Here is an 18,704-nt window from a genome sequence, read left to right on the forward strand (position 1 = left end):
TTTTCTGCCCAGTGGCCAGAGAATGTCCTCTGCACAGGCCATATCTGGGTTAACATGAATAAAAATAAATGAAAATAATGCAATCAAACCAAAAAAATCCGTCAATCAGGAAGATAATTTACCAGACGGATGCAGTATTAAGCTGACACAGAGTATAGTCCCAATATCCAGACAGGAAATCCTGGGATACCCCCAAAAGACAGACTAAATGTGTATTGAGAGCACCGGTAAAGAAAAGTCACCAAGAAAATGAGGAAGGGCATTTTGGGGAGGATAATGTCTGAGGCTTAAAAGCAAATTAGACAGTATAGGAAAAATCATAACTTTGTTGGACTTCCTCATTACACTTACTTTATGACTAAGTATTGTTTTTAGTCTGAATTACGTAATACTGTCACTGCTTAGGCATTCTAAAAGTCTTATCCCAGCCCTCTACTGAAAAGCATCTTAGAAAGTTTTTGGTTTTAATTTGTCCTAACGAAAAAAGAATTAGAGGTAGAGATCCATGACTTTGCTAAAAGATACATGCACATGTTTTTATTATTCTACTGAAAATATTTTAAATATCTTCCTAATTTCCAAAATAACTTTGGTATAAGAATTGTTCATATCTAAACTCCAAATGATTTAATGTTACAATTTAATGTACAATTTATGAACTTCACAAAAAACAAATGTTTAACAGGATAAGAGGTGAGGAGTACACCCCACTTCTTGATGTACATAGGACCCAGAGTATGTCATGTCTTGGTTTGGGATCAAGGTATTTACATACGGAAGCTCTCCTAAAATACCAAGCGGCACTCTGAAGACATCAAGTCATTATCTTTTGGGAAATTTGGAAGAATGATGGGGAATCTAGAAAGTGAGTTACCTTGTGAATACAACAGTAGTCACAATAATGATAGCTAACATTTATTAGGCAATAACATTTTCTAGACACTATGTTAAGTACTTTTTATGTATCATTGTATTGAACTCTTACAACAATCCCGTAAATTAGTTTCTATTATTATCTCAAAACTCAGGGTCTGAGCACTTAGACTAATTTGCCAAGGTCACACACCAGAGCTGAAATTAGAACCAAATCTGTCTGAGCCCAGAGTCTGCAATTTTAACAACTATGTTTTACTGGGTAAGGGTGAGCCCGCATTTTTTTAATAAATATAGGCAATTATCACCTTCAGTAACAATGTCCTCTCTTACTGAAGGACAAAAACTGACTGATTGGGTTACTTTCACCAACTTTGCAGCAAATGTCTTGCTATTACCACACTGTTAAAGTTCCACTGATATGTTGATATAAAATTCAACAAGGTAATTGTAATTGAATTCTAAAGTGTCTTGTAAATTTCTAGCTCTCAAAGAAGTGCAAATTGAAATGTAGCAGTTTCTTTTTTAGTCAGTATATTATAAAAGCTTTCTAATAATTCAATTCTATGTTTAGGTACCTCCAGGGATGTTATTGTGGTAAGAAGTATTTTAAGAAAAAGGCTGGCATCGTTTTGACAGAAAACAGGTTTTAACTTTTTCTCTTACATCACCCAACTCGTATGAATGAAAACAACTTTATATGTTCCTGGAAGGAGCACTGTGATAGCAAAATTAAATAGATTATAAGAAAAGTAAAGAAGCAAACTCTAAATAAACAAAAACAACAAAGGATGGGAGGAGAATCAGAGTTCCTCACGGAAGTCTTTGTGTTCAAGAATCTAGAATGAGTCAAAGGCTAATCTGAATTATGCCCAATTTAAAGATAAAAACAAACTTACCTTTAGGAGAGCCAAGGCTACATGAAAGATTATATTCAAACCCTGAAATAGAAAAAGGATCCAAATCAATACTGCCACATCTATCATTATGTTATTAAGTCTTTCCCCATACATCTTTAATAAAATCCCTGGTTGCTTTCATCTTCACATACAGTAATAATTAAACCATGAGATTTTTTTTTTGAAAGGTATTTTCCTTCTCTGAGAGGCTTACTGCAAATTTTTCATGCTACTTAATGTTCACATAAAATTGTTTTTACAATAAATTATTTCCCCTCAATCCTTCAATAAATTATTCAATAAACTATTCTTCCTTCAATTTCTGAATTATCTTCATGGGTCTAAGGCTTGTGAAAGTCAAGTTTTTTGATCAAGATGGCAGTGATGCAGAAGTCTAAAATTATTAATTGAAATTTCCAAGTCCCAGTATGTACATCTTGGTTAAATGGCCAGCAATAGACAAAACAAAACAAAACAGTGTTGCTAATAACTGGGATAGATTGTGTGAGGGGAGTTATAAGCATCACACTGGATTTCCACTACTGTTCTTTTGCTTTCAAGTAGTATTTGTACAACTAGAGGTGTAATTAGGGGCTGTGTGCCAGACTTCCTTTTCCTTTTTTTTTCTCTCTGAAAACCAAAGCGGTATCTCTTTAGGAATAAGCAAATAGCTTGTTAAGAAGATATAGTGGAACTGAATTTTGAGCTCTGAGTTCAGCCCAGTGAATCTGAAGAGCTGTTGAGATGTTAAATTCAAAATATAGGAAATCTTAAATGCTTAAGATGACAGAATCAGAAACAAAGTTGCCATGAAATATGCTGTTTCCTTGCCACGCAAGTCATCATACATGAGAAAAAAGATCTTTCAAGTATGAGTTGACATCTCCCATATGTCCAGGGTCTATAGATGTGCCCTCTCCATCTCAGTCACAAATACAGTCTATCTGCCTTGCCTTTTGGATACGGAGTTGTATTATGCAAAAAACTTCTAATAAACCATCTTTTTCCTGTCTCCAAAATCAGAAGTGAGGATTAAGACTAGGTAGTCAGAGTGAATTCCTGTTAAAATTTGCTGATCTTTCACAGTCAACTACCTAAAATATGATCTAATGGTAGAAGGCATGAATGATAAACACAATATATTTGGTTGGAGGTTTGGGGTTTACTCAATTAATTCTTTAAGAAACCAAAAGCAGCAGGAAGTGTAAGAAGGCCAAGAGACAAAACCAAATCAACACAGTTCATCACCACACCACGCAATGAGTCTGGACTAGTTTTGATCACAATTTACCAATTAGGAAAAAAAAAAAAGATTATTGTAGATCAAAAAACTTGGGTTACAATTAAACAAAATTTTCTTTCCTTTTTTTTTTTTTTTGAAGATTTCATTTTTAAGTAATCTCTACACTCAATGTGGGGCTTGAACCTACAACCCTGAGATCAAGAGTGGCAAGTTCCACTGACTGAGCAAGGCAGGTGCCCCCAAAATTTGCTTTCCTCATCCACTAGCTGCTGCCCACTGCCCACTGCTGCCCAAACCTGCAGTCTAAACCTGCTGCCCTGCCCGACGCCCCTCCACCCCACGTCACAGCTGCTTGGCAATGGTGAATTGTTACAACCTGAATGTTTATCAACCTGCCATTATGACTAAGTCCACAATGTCTCTGGATCTTGTTTTTCTAGTCACTGCTTAAAATGTAAGCTCCTCTAGTCTCCAATTCTCTAATCCTTATTATGCTCTGGTCCTTTCTCCTAAGTCAGTCTTCCACCCCACTTCTCCCTCCTAAATCCCTTCAGGGTGCGTGTTGGAAACTCCACTCCATGTTCAACCAACTCTGCTATATTCTCAATCTCTTTGCTTTCACAGGAATAGTGAAATCTCACTGGTTCTCATAACAACATCTATTGTGATTCCCATTTTTCAGAATGTGAACTTGACTAGCCTAAGGTCATATACGTCTTTAGTAGAAGGCTAGGATCCTCCAAACCTTTAATGTCTAGTTTAAGGGAATTTCCACCACTCAGTACTGGTGTAATATACATAGTAAGTGCTTATTTGAGGACAAAATGATTAAACTATACTAGCTATCCCAAAATTTATGAGATTTATTCTTTTCCCTGTGGACCCAACTAGACCAATTTATAGAGTCATCATCAAATTACAGTAAGAAACCCTTTTCTTCAATTATCTCAAAGTCAGACTATTGAACAAGTGAGCTATGAAAAACACCAAGAACTTAAAAATTAAAAAAAAAAATTAAAGACCTCTAAATAACCAAAATAGCTCTAACACCACAAAAATTTATTCAAATTTTAATTCCATATGCACTTCAAATTACTTTGGTGATATGATTTTATAGTTTACAGATGTCAAAAGTAGCAAAGTAAAAGATAAAGTATGTGGTAGATGGGATTAGAGACAAATAGCCTATAGAGATAGTTGTCAGAATTAAAATATTAGATCTGACAGAAATAGAAGATAACACTTTCCTAAAAACTATAAAACACATAGTTGTCTGGGCCCATTTAGTGGGGCCAATAATCCTTCTGTAGTTTACATTAGCTCATAATGATAATTCTGCAGTGTTAATGTTTCCATCATGTTCAAAATATTGTGCTTAAGGAGGAAGCACAGCATGTGTAATAAATAAAAAGTAGATAATTTTTAGTTTGGGAAGCTAAAGAGATAGCTTTCGGTTACCAGAAACAATTTATATATGTAACCTCTTTAAACCATTTCAGAGTAATAAGGTATTACTGCATCTGCTTATTGAAGCTCTGGACATTATCCATGAAAATAAAGAAAAGACCTCACAAGCCTTAAACTGAAATAGGAAAGTGTTGCCAGACTATGCAAACAAGATACTTCAGACCTCTAAGTTGTTGGAAATCAGGAAAAACTTGCTATTTTACCAAGTTCTTTATTTCACTAGAAAATGTATCCTGATTTCTTAAGAGGAGAGTAAAGAAGGCAACCTTAGTTGGATATTTTCTTTGAAATAAGACTTATTCTCATTTGGAAATATAATTAGAGGTATCATTAAATTATGGAAACCTTCCACAGGCCAACATTTGGTCAGTTTAAAAGTGCAGCACCACACACAGGTTGGTTTTAAGATGACAATGTCAATGTCAGCTTCGGTCCTCAGCTTCCTAGCCAACAATTAAGTGAATTATTAGGGAACAACCCTTCACTCCTCCAAGTTACCATGAACTAAATCCTCTATTGTTATTTTATTGTCCATCCATTCTTACATGATCTAACCTTTGACTAACTGAATTGAAATATATTTATTGAAATACATTTTTTTAAAGATTTTATTTATTTATTTGAGAGAGAGAGAGGGCACAAGAGGGGGGAGCGGGAGAGGGAGAAGCAGACTCCCCACTGAGCAGGGAGCCCGATGCGGGACTTGATCCCGGGACTCCAGGATCATGACCTGAGCCGAAGGCAGTCTCTTTAACCAACTGAGCCACCCAGGTGCCCCTATTGAAATACATTTTTTAAAGATTTATTTATTTGAGAGAGAGAGCCCACGCGAGCGAGGCCGTAGGGGCAGAGGGGGAGGGAGAGATTCTTAAGCAGACTCCGCACTGTGTGGAGCCCAACACGGGGCTCGATCCCATGACCCTAAGATCATGACCTGAGCTGAAACCAAGAATCAGATGCTTAACCAACTGTGCCACCCAGGTTCCCCTGTTGAAATATATTTTAAAAAGAAAAAGGTGTCATTTTCAAGATGCCTCCCCTTTTCAGGAATATGTAATCTGTAGCAATTTGTTGGGTACTGAGGGGTAAACAAGCGTTCCTAATAGGACTCAAAGAGTAAAACATTTGGAGAACTATTAAGAATAAAAATAACAATATATTGTTAAGACTACTTATTATTAATGGTACAAGGTCTAACTCCAAGTGCAAGATAATAAATAAGAGCCAACATCCACTGAATACTTCCTATGTGCCAAGAGCTGTAATCACAATGAAAATATGCCCTTATTTAATCCCACAATCCTAAATTCCATTTTAATTCCATCCAAATTAAGACTTAGTCAAAGTAAATTTCCCAAGGTGACACAGCTACTAAGTGGATTTTAAACTATGCAGTGCAATTCTAGAAGTCATTCTCTTAACCACCAAGTTAGAGAAGATAGCCCAATGAAGAAGTGAATGAATGAATAAATCCCTTAGTTGGGGTTATTTAATGTGTCCTCTAATTCCTAAAGGATTAAAGTGATTCCTTCCATTTAAAGTAAATTTTGAATGCAGAGGGGAGAAAGATAACACATAGGTGACTTCTACCCAAACCAAATCTTATTATTTGCCCCATATCAAAAACACTCACAAAACGTAGCTGACTGCTTGCAGGATGTGAGGCCATACAAACCCAGCATGCTGTGGCAAGAAAGGGTCACCACCTTCCCCCAGTGACAACAGACTGAGATCAGTCTTGTGTGCATGAAGAAGTGGCTCCTTAACTGATTGGGAAGCTGCCGTTTCAAAATTCAATCATAGCCTGGCAAAATCTTCACTTTGAAGAACACCTACAAGTAATTGCCCCAAATTAAATAATTGCTCCAAAGTGCAGATCGCTGTGTTCCCGTGTAGGCCAACAATCGAGCACCCACAATCCTGCATGAAGAAAGGCTGACAGCAGAGCACTCACTGAAACAAAGACACTGAACATTTGGCTCTGATAAGCAGGCAATTGTGGGCTCCGAGGGGGCTGACAGATTGTGTGAGAAGCTGTCAGGAGCTACGCTGACAGCGCCGAGAGCAAACGCTGAAGAGGAAGTGCCAAACAGTGCCAAGTGCGCATCAGCGCCTGGGTCCTTAGGGATCAAAACAAAAGGGAAATAAATAGTATGTGGAAATGGAAATCCTAACAACAAGGCAGTGAGAAATGATCAAACCAGAACTGGCCAAGGTAAATGGAGCAGGCCCACAGACAAACAGCTAAAGCTAGAGGGAATGTGTGCTGCCCTTTCTGACCCGACCAACATGGCATCTACCATCCCAGGAAGGGGTAATGACTAAATGAAATAGCATATAATAAGCATATCAAAGGAATCAGCACTTGGTAAGTATTCAATAAATGCTAGCATATATTATTAGGTTTGCATATTTATTGCTTATCATATTCTTTTTTTTTGAGGGGGGAGGGGCAGAGGGAGAGGGAGAGAGGGAATCTCAAGCAGGCTCCACACCCAGTGCGGAGCCTGAGGAGGGCTCAATCTCACAATCCTGAGCCAAAATCAAAAGTCCGATGCTTGGGGCACCTGGGTGGCTCAGTTGGTTGAGTGACTGGCTCTTGATTTCAGCTCAGGTCATGATCTCAGGGTCCTGGCACTGAGACCCTTGTCAGGCTCCGTGCTCAGCGTGGAATATGCTTGAGGATTCTCTCTCTTCCTCTCCCTCTGCCCCTCTTCCCACTCATGCTCTCTCTTTCCCTCAAATAAATAAATAAATAATAAAGTTTAAAAAATGGAAAAAAAAAAAAAAAGAGTCGGGTGCTTAACTAAGCCACCCAGGCGTCCCTTTATATTTTTCACTTAATTCTCTCAATTACTTCATGGCATATGTGTCACTGCCACCATTTTAGAGATGAGGAAACTGAGGTCCAGAGACATCACTCTGTTAGTAAATGGGAAAACCAGGTCTAGAACTGATGTCTGTCAGACAAAACAAACAAAAAACAAAAACAAAACAAAAAACAACAACTCCATAGCTTTTTCACTAATCCCACCTCTACTGCAATGAGACTTTGGTTAGCTATCTGTGATGAATTAAGGATTTTGACACTTCTCCCCATTGAGAGGTAGGACCTTTGTCCTCTCCTCTTGAATCTGGGCAGACTATGCTACTGCTTTGACCAATAGATATGGTAGAAGTGAAGTTATGCCCATATTCTGGGCCCAACCCTTAAGAGTACAAGCTTCCATGCCCCATCTCCTAGAGTGCTCCCTCTGGAAGGCCAGCCACCATGTAAGTACAGTTATACTTAGACCCCATGCTCTAAGAAGCCAAACAGAAAGGAAATGCCCTGCAGGACAAGATGCCATCCATAAGTAACACAGGCCAGGGGTCACCCAGGTGCCAGATACGTGAATGAAGTTATCCTGAAAGTGAATCCTCCACCCTCAGTTGCCCCAGTTGCTACGATGTGGATCAGAGATAGACCACACAGCTGAATCCTTCTGAAATTCCTGACTTAGGAAATTGTGAATAAAATAAATGGCTGTTTTAATTTTTAAAAACCTTTCATTTTGAAATAATTTCAGATTTAGAAAAAATTTGCAAAAGTAGAGCCAAGAATTTCTGCATACCTTTAACTCGGCTTCATCAAATGTTAACATCTTACATAACTACAGAACAACTATCAAAACCAAGAAAATAGTGCTCAAATTTGGTCAAATGTCCCACTAATGTCCTTTTCTGGTCCAGGATCCAATCCTGGATCATATATTACATTATGTTGTCACGTCTCCTTAGTCTTCTTTCATCTACAACAGATAGCAGATGAAAGCCTTTGTCTAATAAACTTGATACTTTTGAGAAGTACAGGAGAGTTATTTTGTAGAATGTCCCTCAATTTGATGTGTCTGATGTTTCCTTACGATTAAGCCTAGATTATGTATTCTTGGCACAATAACACAGAATCATTGTTGTGTCAGGGCTTCGTATCAGGAGGCTGCATAGTACGTCTCACTCCAAAATCACTGTTTTAAAGCCGCTCAGGTTTCATACAGCTTCTAATGCACATCAGGTAATCAGAACAGAATGAATCCCTTTGGGCTCCTCTTTGGGTAAGATAAATTTCTTACTTCTGTGATCTGAAAAATAATGCATTTTTCCATGGAAAGAAGATAGTGACAGATAATTACTATGCAAATATAAAGAAATACTGGCTGCTTTTAAACATTGAGGTCTAATTGCAAGCCTAGTGTAACACGTTAGCCAAAACGTATTTTACTTTATTCTTCTCATACTGTAAGCTCTTTAAAAATTCCATCTTTTAGGTTGACTAAATAATGGAGTTTGATGGAGTACTCAGCAAAATGATGTATTTTAGGTTTGGGTTTTGTTTCTGGATGCCCACTAGAGGTCAGGATTGCAGCACTGAAAACCAAGCAGAAGCTTAAAAAATTTCAGGAGTTTTGCCTATAAATTCATTTAAGTCCTAATGTTTTAAAACCCTTACGGCTAAGTCCTCCCTTATGTCTACTACCCATTTACTAATATATATAAAATATAACAAAACTTGCACCATTCCAACCTTCCCTTTCCCCCAATTTTATTATATGTTTTTCATTTTTATTATAGATACATTTGTTAGTTTTTTCATGAGTAGGAGTTCAAGAATGTGAAGGGACAGACATAACCTATGAATGCATCTCTCTAGTTGCAGGTGGGTTTTTTTTTTTAAATCTTTGCTTGACTTACATTTGTTTGTATAAGTGAAGTACTAAATAAAGGTTTATCTACAAAGTCTGATTCCTTAATTTGAGTGGCCCTGGGAAAAATACTTAGTGGTTCGTGAAAACTGAATTTAATAAACCTTTTAGAAACAAAGGAGACAGGGGCGCCTGGGTGGCTCAGTCATTAAGTGTCTGCCTTCAGCTCAGGTCATGATCCCAGGGTCCTGGGATCGAGCCCTGTATCAGGCTCCCTGCTTAGCGGGAAGCCTGCTTCTCCCTTCCCACTCCCCCTGCTTGCGTTCCCTCTCTCACTGTATCTCTCTCTGTCAAATAAATAAAAATATTTTTTAAAAAAAAGAAACAAAGGAGATACAATAAGAGAAATTAAGTCAGATTCCAGGTTTTCACAAATACTTATCAAATCTGTGTGCCAGGCATTCTGAAGACTACCTAGTATATACAATCACTTGTATGTTTCCATGATGTGTAAGTCATTTCTCCACCAAGGGAACTTCCAGACTAGGATTAGAGATAAAAATATAAGTAGGTAACACATTACTCCTGGCTAACAAAGGAGAGGTGTGACCTGGAAAGAACTTCATAGTTCCTATGAAGGTGCCTTATTGGTGATGAACACTGTCAATCACCCTTCTGTTCTCAATCCCCTTATGTCACAATGAGCCTTAGATTATACTGTCTTCCAGCTACAGTCGTCAATCAACCACCCCAGGCTATGGGGATGTTTTTGATGCCCTTCTTAAAGAAAAAGACTTCTACCAATTCCTAACTACCAGCTTCTCTTGATCCTCCCTTTCCTCCAATCTCCTGCTAGAGTTTCTATTGACCCAATTCACCCAAAAGCCAGAAGGTACGGGAGCCTTGTTATTAGAGTTTTATACTTTTTAAAAATTTTTGTTTATTTTTTAAGAATATTTATTTATTTGAGAGAAAGAGAGAGAGAGAATGAGCAGGGGGGAGAGGGAGAGGGAGAAGCAGGCTCCCCACCATGCTGGGAGCCTGATGTGGGGCTCGATCCCAGGACCCCGGGATCATGACCTGAGCCATAAGCCACCCAGTTGCCCCCTTATACTCTTTTTAAAAAATAATAAAAATGATCTTTAAAAATCCCCAAACACCTTAATCTAAATTCAACAAATATTTAGAGAACACCAACTATGTGTTCAACATGGCATGGAGGGGTTCTGAAAAATTTAAAGAAATATATATATATACATATATATATATTTTAAAGATTTTATTTATTCATTCGAGACACAGAGACACACAGAGAGAGAGAGAGAGAGAGAGAACAAGCGGGGCAGAGGCAGAGTGAGAAGCAGGCTCCCCACGAGCCAGGAGCCAGACGCAGGGCTCGATCCCAGGACCCTGGGATCATGACCTGAGCCGAAGGCAGACGCTTAACCATCTGAGCCACCCAGGTGCCCCAAAGAAATATATTTTTTAAAAATCAATACAATTGGGGAGGCAAGTCACATGCAAGGGTTAGAGAATAGAGCAGTATTTGGTTACAATGTGTCAAGTTATTTTGTTGGGATTCCTCGTGATTACACACCTGCAGAAAAATGCAACAGGCAATCAAAATGTTCAGAATAACTTGAGTAAGAGCAGTGTGAAGTCTTCTTTGGAACTTGACCTAATTACAATTGAACTAAAACAAGATGAGGATGACAACTAAGGTTTTCCCTTTGCAATGCTAAATCCAGGGACTTCATTGGCGGTACCCACTCCCCACAAACCCCACCCTTCTTAGTGATCTCAGAGCTGTGGGGAAATGAAAACTAGGTTCTTCTCAAGGAACTCCCCCATATTAGATCATGCCCTGACCTTACCATATGTTTTCTCTACTTAGAACATTCCTCTCTCCTTACTTAGATATTCCTCTCTTTCTCTAGGTCTGAGTTTCAATGCTAATTCCTCTGAGAAGGTTTTCTTGGTGTTCCACGACTGTGTTAGGTACCCCTTATCAGGGCTCTTTAAAAGCACACTGGACTCTCCTTATCACAGCACTCACCCACTGCTTTGTAACCAGTCTCTATTTACCGCTGTCTATTTCCCTGTAAGTTACATGAGGGCAGAACCCTGCCTATGTCTTCACTGGTGTATTTCCATCACTCAGGACACTACCTGCAACAGAGTAGGTGTTCAGTATTAGTTGAATGAATAGATGAAATGAATAGGATTGTTGGGATCAAGGAAACAGAGCTTTAATGAGAATGAAAAATCATGAAATGATGGGGTGCCTGGGTGGCTCAGTCGGTTAAGCGTCTGACTCTTGGTTTCAGCTCAGGTCATGATCTCAGGGTCCTGGGATGGAGCCCTGCATCGGGCTCTGTGCTCAGTGGGGAGTCTGCTTGAGATTCTCTCTCTCCTTCTCCCTCTGTCCTTTCTCCTCATTCTGTCTCTCTCCAATAAATAAATCTTTTAAAAAAAAATCATGAAATGTTCCTCAAACCAGTTTTTTCTATAATTTCTTGATATAAACTGCATACTTTTTTTGGTTGTTAAGCCTCATTTTCAGGTTATTTGGAGAAATATACAAATTATGTTCAGTTCTTTCTTAAATATGAACAGTGAGCTCCTGAACAGTAACATTAAAATAAAGACATGTTATCTTTCCTCTTCTTCTATCCCACTCTGAAAATGGGGGTAAAATGCATCAGGGTGATGTGCTCAGGAAAAGAAAGCCAATCACACATTTATCACTGTCTTTGCAGATAAGCAGAAGCTGATATTTTAAGCACTCCCAAAGCCGAATCATGGAGGAGAAAACCCAAAAACAACTCAAGAACTTGCAGTCAAAAACACAGTTGAGAGGATTTAAAAGCCTCAATATATTGTATGTAATTTGCGTGGTGATGAGTCAGTGAAAGGCAGCAATTAGACTAACACACCAGGGAATGCTCTAGATCATCAACTCTTACCCCATCCAAGGATTAAGTCCTGAGGTTTGTGTCAGGTGGGGAACCATTAATGAGTGTATTCATCTTTGGTAGGCCTTTCTCTTTCTTCTGTCCTCACTCAGTAGATGGGTAAATGTTAGTGAAGCTTAAACACTAGGGACAACAGGAGCATAAGTAATACAGGAGGAAAGCACTGTAAGAGAGTTGGTTTTTGTTTTGTTTTGTTTTAGAGAGGGAGGGGGATGTGGGGCAAAGGGAGAGGGAGAGAGTCTCAAGCAGGTTCTGCACTCAGGACAGAGCCCAACTCGGGGCTCAATCTCACAACCCTGAGATCCTGACCTGAACCGAAATCAAGAGTCGGATGCTTAACCGACTGAGCCAGCCAGGAGCCCCTGAAAGAGAGTTTGAAAAGTTAAATCAGGTAAACAGCTCCACAGTTGCCTGCCATGTCTCTCTGAAGGTATGAGAAGGATGTCACTAATTTCAGAAACTCACAACTTTTTGGTTAATCACCAGATGGGATTTTTTCTTTTTCTCCACCTCCTGCCCCCCTGCCACTTAGAGCCACTAGCAGCCTGGTCTGAATAAAAAATGCAGTGGAAACTTTAAGAATTAGGATGATTTATGCTGAAGACAGCCAAGGAGCCCCCGCTTCTTTCTGTCTCATAGGTAGGTGTAGCCTCTTTCTGCCAAGAGCTACATGGGACTTAGCACCAACTAGCCAGACCATTTCACAGGTAGCCATACATGGTAAATCTTAACTGCAACCATCTTTATAGCACTTCATTGCAAAGAACTGCATCTTTGGGGTAAATACCCAGTAGTGCAAATGCTGGGTCATAGGGTAGCTCTATTTTCAACTTTTTGAGGAACCTCCATACTGTTTTCCAGAGTGGCTGCACCAGCTTGCATTCCCACCAACAGTGTAGGAGGGTTCCCCTTTCTCCGCATCCCTGCCAACATCTGTCATTTCCTGACTTGTTAACTTTAGCCATTCTGACTGGTGTGAGGTGGTATCTCATTGAGGTTTTGATTTGGATTTCCCTGATGCTGAGTGACGTTGAGCACTTTTTCATGTGTCTGTTGGCCATTTGGATATCTTCTTTGGAAAAATGTCTGTTCATGTCTTCTGCCCATTTCTTGATTGGATTCTTTGTTCTTTGGGTGTTGAGTTTGATGAGTTCTTTATAGATTTTGGATACTAGCCCTTTATCTGGTATGTCATTTGCAAATATCTTCTCCCATTCTGTCGGTTGTCTTTTGGTTTTGTTGACTGTTTCCTTTGCTTTGCAAAAGCTTTTTATCTTGATGAAGTCCCAATAGTTCATTTTTGCCCTTGCTTCCCTTGCCTTTGGCGATGTTTCTAGGAAGAAGTTGCTGCGGCTGAGGTCAAAGAGGTTGCTGCCTGTGTTCTCCTTTAGGATTTTGATGGACTCCTGTCTCACATTGAGGTCTTTCAACCATTTGGAGTCTATTTTTGTGTGTGGTGTAAGGAAATGGTCCAGTTTCATTCTGCATGTGGCTATCCAATTTTCCCAACACCATTTGTTGAAGAGACCGTCTTTTTTCCATTGGACATTCTTTCCTGCTGTATCAAAGATGAGTTGACCATAGAGTTGAGGGTCCATTCTGGGCTCTCTATTCTGTTCCATTGATCTATGTGTCTGTTTTTGTGCCAGTACCAGGCTGTCTTGATGATGACAGCTTTGTAATAGAGGTGGAAGTCCGGAATTGTGATGCCGCCAGCTTTGCTTTTCTTTTTCAACATTCCTCTGGTTCCATACAAATTTTAGGATTATTTGTTCCATTTCTTTGAAAAAAGTGGATGGTATTTTGATGGGGATTGCATTGAATGTGTAGATTGCTCTAGGTAGCATTGACATCTTCACAGTATTTGTTCTTCCAATCCATGAGCATGGAACATTATTCCATTTCTTTGTGTCTTCCTCAATTTCTTTCATGAGTATTTTATAGTTTTCTGAGTACAGATCCTTTGCCTCTTTGGTTAGATTTATTCCTAGGTATCTTATGGTTTTGGGTGCAATTGTAAATGGGATCGACTCCTTAATTTCTCTTTCTTCTGTCTTGTTGTTGGTGTATAGGAATGCCACTGACTTCTGTGCATTGATTTTATATCCTGCCACTTGACTGAATTCCTGTATGAGTTCTAGCAGTTTTGGGGTGGAGTCTTTGGGGTTTTCCACATAAAGTATCATATCATTTGCAAAGAGTGAGAGTTTGACTTCTTCTTTGCCGATTTGGATGCCTTTTATTTCTTTTTGTTTTCTGATTGCTGTGCCTAGGACTTCTAATACTATGTTGAATAGCAGTAGTGATAGTGGACAACCCTGCCGCATTCCTGACCTTAGGGGGAAAGCTCTCAGTTTTTCCCCATTGAGAATGATATTCGCTGTGGGTTTTTCATAGATGGCTTTTATGATATTGAGGTATGTACCTTCTATGCCTATACTCTGAAGAGTTTTGATCAAGAAAGGATGCTGTACTTTGTCAAATGCTTTTTCTGCATCTATTGAGAGGATCATATGATTCTTGTTCTTTCTTTTGTTAATGTTGGCTGCTTGTATTTTTAAAAACTCCCCAGGAGTCTCTAATATGGATCCAGACTGAGAACTGAGAATTACCTAAAGTTTGCAATCCAACTGCACATTAGAATCACCTAGGAAGTTTTGATAACACCTCGAAGTCTAATTTAATTGGTCTGGGTGGGGCCAGGTGATTATAAAATGCAGCCAAGTGTGAGAATCACTGTACAATGCCTCTAACAAATGCACCTTAAAATTCTTTAACTTAAAGTCCTCTTACAGGCCAAGATGTCCATCGATAGATGAATGGATAAAAAGATGTGGTATATATATACAATGGAATATTATGCAGCCATCAAAAGGAATGAAATCTTGCCATTTGCAATGACGTGGATGGAACTGGAGGGTATTATGCTGAGCGAAATAAGTCAAACAGAGAAAGACATGTATCATATGACCTCACTGATATGAGGAATTCTTAATCTCAGGAAACAAACTGAGGGTTGCTGGAGTGGTGGGGGGTGGGAGGGATGGGGTGGCTGGGTGATAGATATTGGAGAGGGTATGTGCTATGGTGAGCGCTGTGAATTGTGTAAGACTGATGAATCACAGACCTGTACCTCTGAAACAAATAATACATTATATGTTAAAAAAAAAAAAGAAAAGAAGATAGCAGGAAGGGAAGAATGAAGGGGGGGAAACTGGAAGGGGAGATGAACCATGAGAGACTATGGACTCTGAGAAACAAACTGAGGGTTCTAGAGGGGAGGGGGTGGAGGGAGGGGTTAGCCTGGTGATGGGTATTAAGGAGGGCATGTATTGAATGGAGCACTGGGTGTTATATGCAAACAATGAATTATGGAACGCTACATCAAAACTAATGATGTAATGTATGGTGATTAACATATCATAATAAAAAAAAAGTCCTCTTACAGATATCTCATAATATTTAAAATGTTTCTAAAGGTCACCTATGCCAAGGTTTTAAAGTCAAACATCAAAGCTAAATGTCATTAAAAATAATGTGAATTGTGCTGTAATTGTATGCTCAATTAACTAAAAGTTATGGAATCTAGATGAAAATAATGATGATAATAGTAAAAGTGACTAATATGTTTTTAAGAAATAAGACTGATATTGTGCTCAGTTTCATCTTTTTAGAAACTGAGGTTAGACAAATGAAGATGTTAAAGAATCTCTCTGGAATCTATTAATGCTGATCATACATTATTTTTTTAAAAAAGCAGACCACATTCAATTCTCTATTGAATACCCCTTTCAAGTGTATTCATATAGGTCATAACCTACCAAGAAAAGATAGTTGATGTTTCTCTACAGTAGTAAATCAATATATCATATTTTATGTGAATTATGCATAAAATTTTAGCAAGTACTTGAAATTATATTTATGAATTAAAAAATGAATACATAATGATGCAATCATAAAATGATAGCTAAAAGCATGAAAGTTGGGATGCACTTCAGGCTAGCCTATATACCCCCATCAGATCATTTGTCAGCAGAAAAAAAAATAGAGTGGTCACTTGGAAAGTTGTTGAAAATATGTTACTTGTATCAAACTTCACCAATGTCTTCAGGGACATGTGTATGTCTGTATGTGTATGTGTATATATTTGTATACAGCTGGTATTCTATTTTAAAAGGAAGCCATAAAATTGGCTATTTAAAAATCTACAGGAAATACAAGGAAATGAGTTAAGCTTTATAAAAATGTAAAGAACTGAAAGTGATAAAATTTGGCAGATTAACGATGAGAAAAGAATGGCATATAATGAAAGCCAAGCAACAGAATATCAAGTTAGCAGATTAATTTTATGAAATGGGTCATAAAAGAGATTTCAGAGAAAACAAGCTATCAATAATATTTCCTTAAATAATTTCACTGAAAATCAATATTTGCTCATCAATCACAAATGTGTTCTCAAATTTTAACATAAATACATATTACTTGCTTGACCAGAAATCACATTCCTTACAAGAAGCGACAACAATATAAATGCTTTCAAAAATAGTAATAATTTTAACAGCAATCTGAAAATTTAATCCTTAAACAGAAAGTGTTTATAAAATAGAAATGACAAATTTTTTAAGTGTAACAAAATATTCTGGTGAGCAATTAATTTTCCTTGAATACTAAAAACAGTTGTAAATTGAAAAAAGTCCTATTTTCTATAGCTTTATGATGTGTCTACACAGCATTTTTGCACAGCAATCACAATACCTTAGAATATACTTTTCTTACTTTCACTTTTCCATTCACATATCAGGCATATGTAAAACCTACAACTCTGACCAGGGAGTCATCACAATTATCCACTTTTTTAGAAAGCAAAAAGAAAATGAGTTTCCAGTCTATTTTTTTTTTAAGATTTTATTTATTTTAGCAAGACAGAAGTGCGCACATGCGCACCCTCAAGTGGGGGGAGGGGCAGAGGGAGCGGGAGAGAGAGAGAAAGAGAGAGAATCCCAAGCCAACTCCCCGCTGAGCGAGGAGCCCCATCTCATAACCCTGAGATCATGACCTGAGGGGAAATCAAGAGTCAGGTTCAACCGACTGAGCTACCCAGGTGTCCTTCCAGTCTATTTTCTTTTCTTTTGTTTTTTTTAAAGATTTTATTTATTTATTTGACAGAGAGAGACACAGCGAGAGAAGGAACACAAGTAGGGGGAGTGGGAGAGGGAGAAGCAGGCTTCCCGCGGAGTAGGGAGCCCGATGTGGGACTTGATCCCAGGACCCTGGGATCATGACCTGAGCCGAAGGCAGATGCCTAACGACTGAGCCACCCAGGTGCCCCCCTCCAGTCTATTTTCAAGAAAGTACTATTATTTATGTAGTAAACCATCTTGTGTTAGCAATGAGCGATCATGGAACAAAATACCCAGGACTTCAGGTACATGAAGTATATTTAGTCTTTTGACTGCTTTAGAATATAATTCAGCTCACTCAAAATATGTTAAGCTGTGAAACAGATGGGAGAGCTTGTTCCTTTATTAGGAGCTGACCAAGAAAAAGTATCCACCTAAAGCAGGCAGATAATTAAATCACTCCTTAATGAAAGCTCTCTTCCAAGAAATCCTGGCCTTACATCAAGAAATTATACTGGAAATCACAATTCTACCTCCCATAGTGAGGAGGAGATGTCCTCACTTAAGAAAAGATGGAAGAATTAGTTCAGCTAATTTGATCTGAGATCTACTAAATGACAAAACAAAAAACCCAAGTTAAAAGTGAGAGCTATGACAAAGCAAAGAGACCTAATTAACACAAGACACTATAGCAACAGGAAAATATAGAAGTTGCTGCAAATATTCTATAATTCTAAGGAAAAACTCTAGAAGCCCTGGGAAATTCATTCCTATTTAAACATAGTAAATTAAGCCTACTATTAAACAATCTGGAAATTCACTGTAGAAATTCATTAATAATATAAACCAAAAAGTTTCAGAGTGGGGTTAAAATATCTGTACCACAGTTCTATTTCTGCTACTGACTGGCTTAGGTAAATGTCTCAACCTCTGGGAGTAAGAATCCTAAGTAATAAAACAGAGAGCACCAGTTAAGAATAATGAAGAGGGGTTTGATAAAAGCTCACTTTCTGGGTCTTATTCTGGAAGATCCTGAGTCAGCAAGTCCAGGATGGGCATGAATATCTATTATATATTTTAGCACCCTCCAGCTCCTTCCATTGCAGTTGCTGGGGTGTAAGTCACTGGTAAAATGTCTTTGTGATTATTTCCTGAAGGCTTCCTGTCTCTCTAATTGGGACTTAATTTCCCATGCTCCTTGCATCAGGGACCTCATTTCCTTCCTTTAGATGCTCAAATGACCAGGAAAGAAGTTCAGCTTGAGGTAATCACCTCCTGAAACTCTCTGTGATTAAGGGTCTCCTGACTCCCATGCCTCTCAAAGGAGATATACTAATGTCCATTTATGTTCTGACCATTCTCTACATTTCTTCTATTAAGATTATTGCTACCCCATCCCTCCAGCAACCCTCAGTTTGTTTCCTGAGATTAAGGGATGGGGTGGC

The 18,704-nt window shown here is 38.4% G+C and overlaps 1 protein-coding gene across 1 annotated transcript in view; it reads right to left on the bottom strand.

The window, feature by feature from the left end:
• RABGAP1L (RAB GTPase activating protein 1 like) overlaps positions 1-18,704 on the bottom strand; it is a 776,559-nt gene that overhangs the window by 208,650 nt on the left and 549,205 nt on the right. The window contains exon 18 of the mRNA XM_021682815.1: positions 1,773-1,814. Coding sequence (XP_021538490.1) covers positions 1,773-1,814 — 42 coding nt within the window. The remainder of the gene's footprint in view (positions 1-1,772; positions 1,815-18,704) is intronic.

Source organism: Neomonachus schauinslandi, chromosome 6 (genome assembly GCF_002201575.2).
Source record: "Neomonachus schauinslandi chromosome 6, ASM220157v2, whole genome shotgun sequence".
Lineage (NCBI taxonomy): Eukaryota > Metazoa > Chordata > Mammalia > Carnivora > Phocidae > Neomonachus > Neomonachus schauinslandi.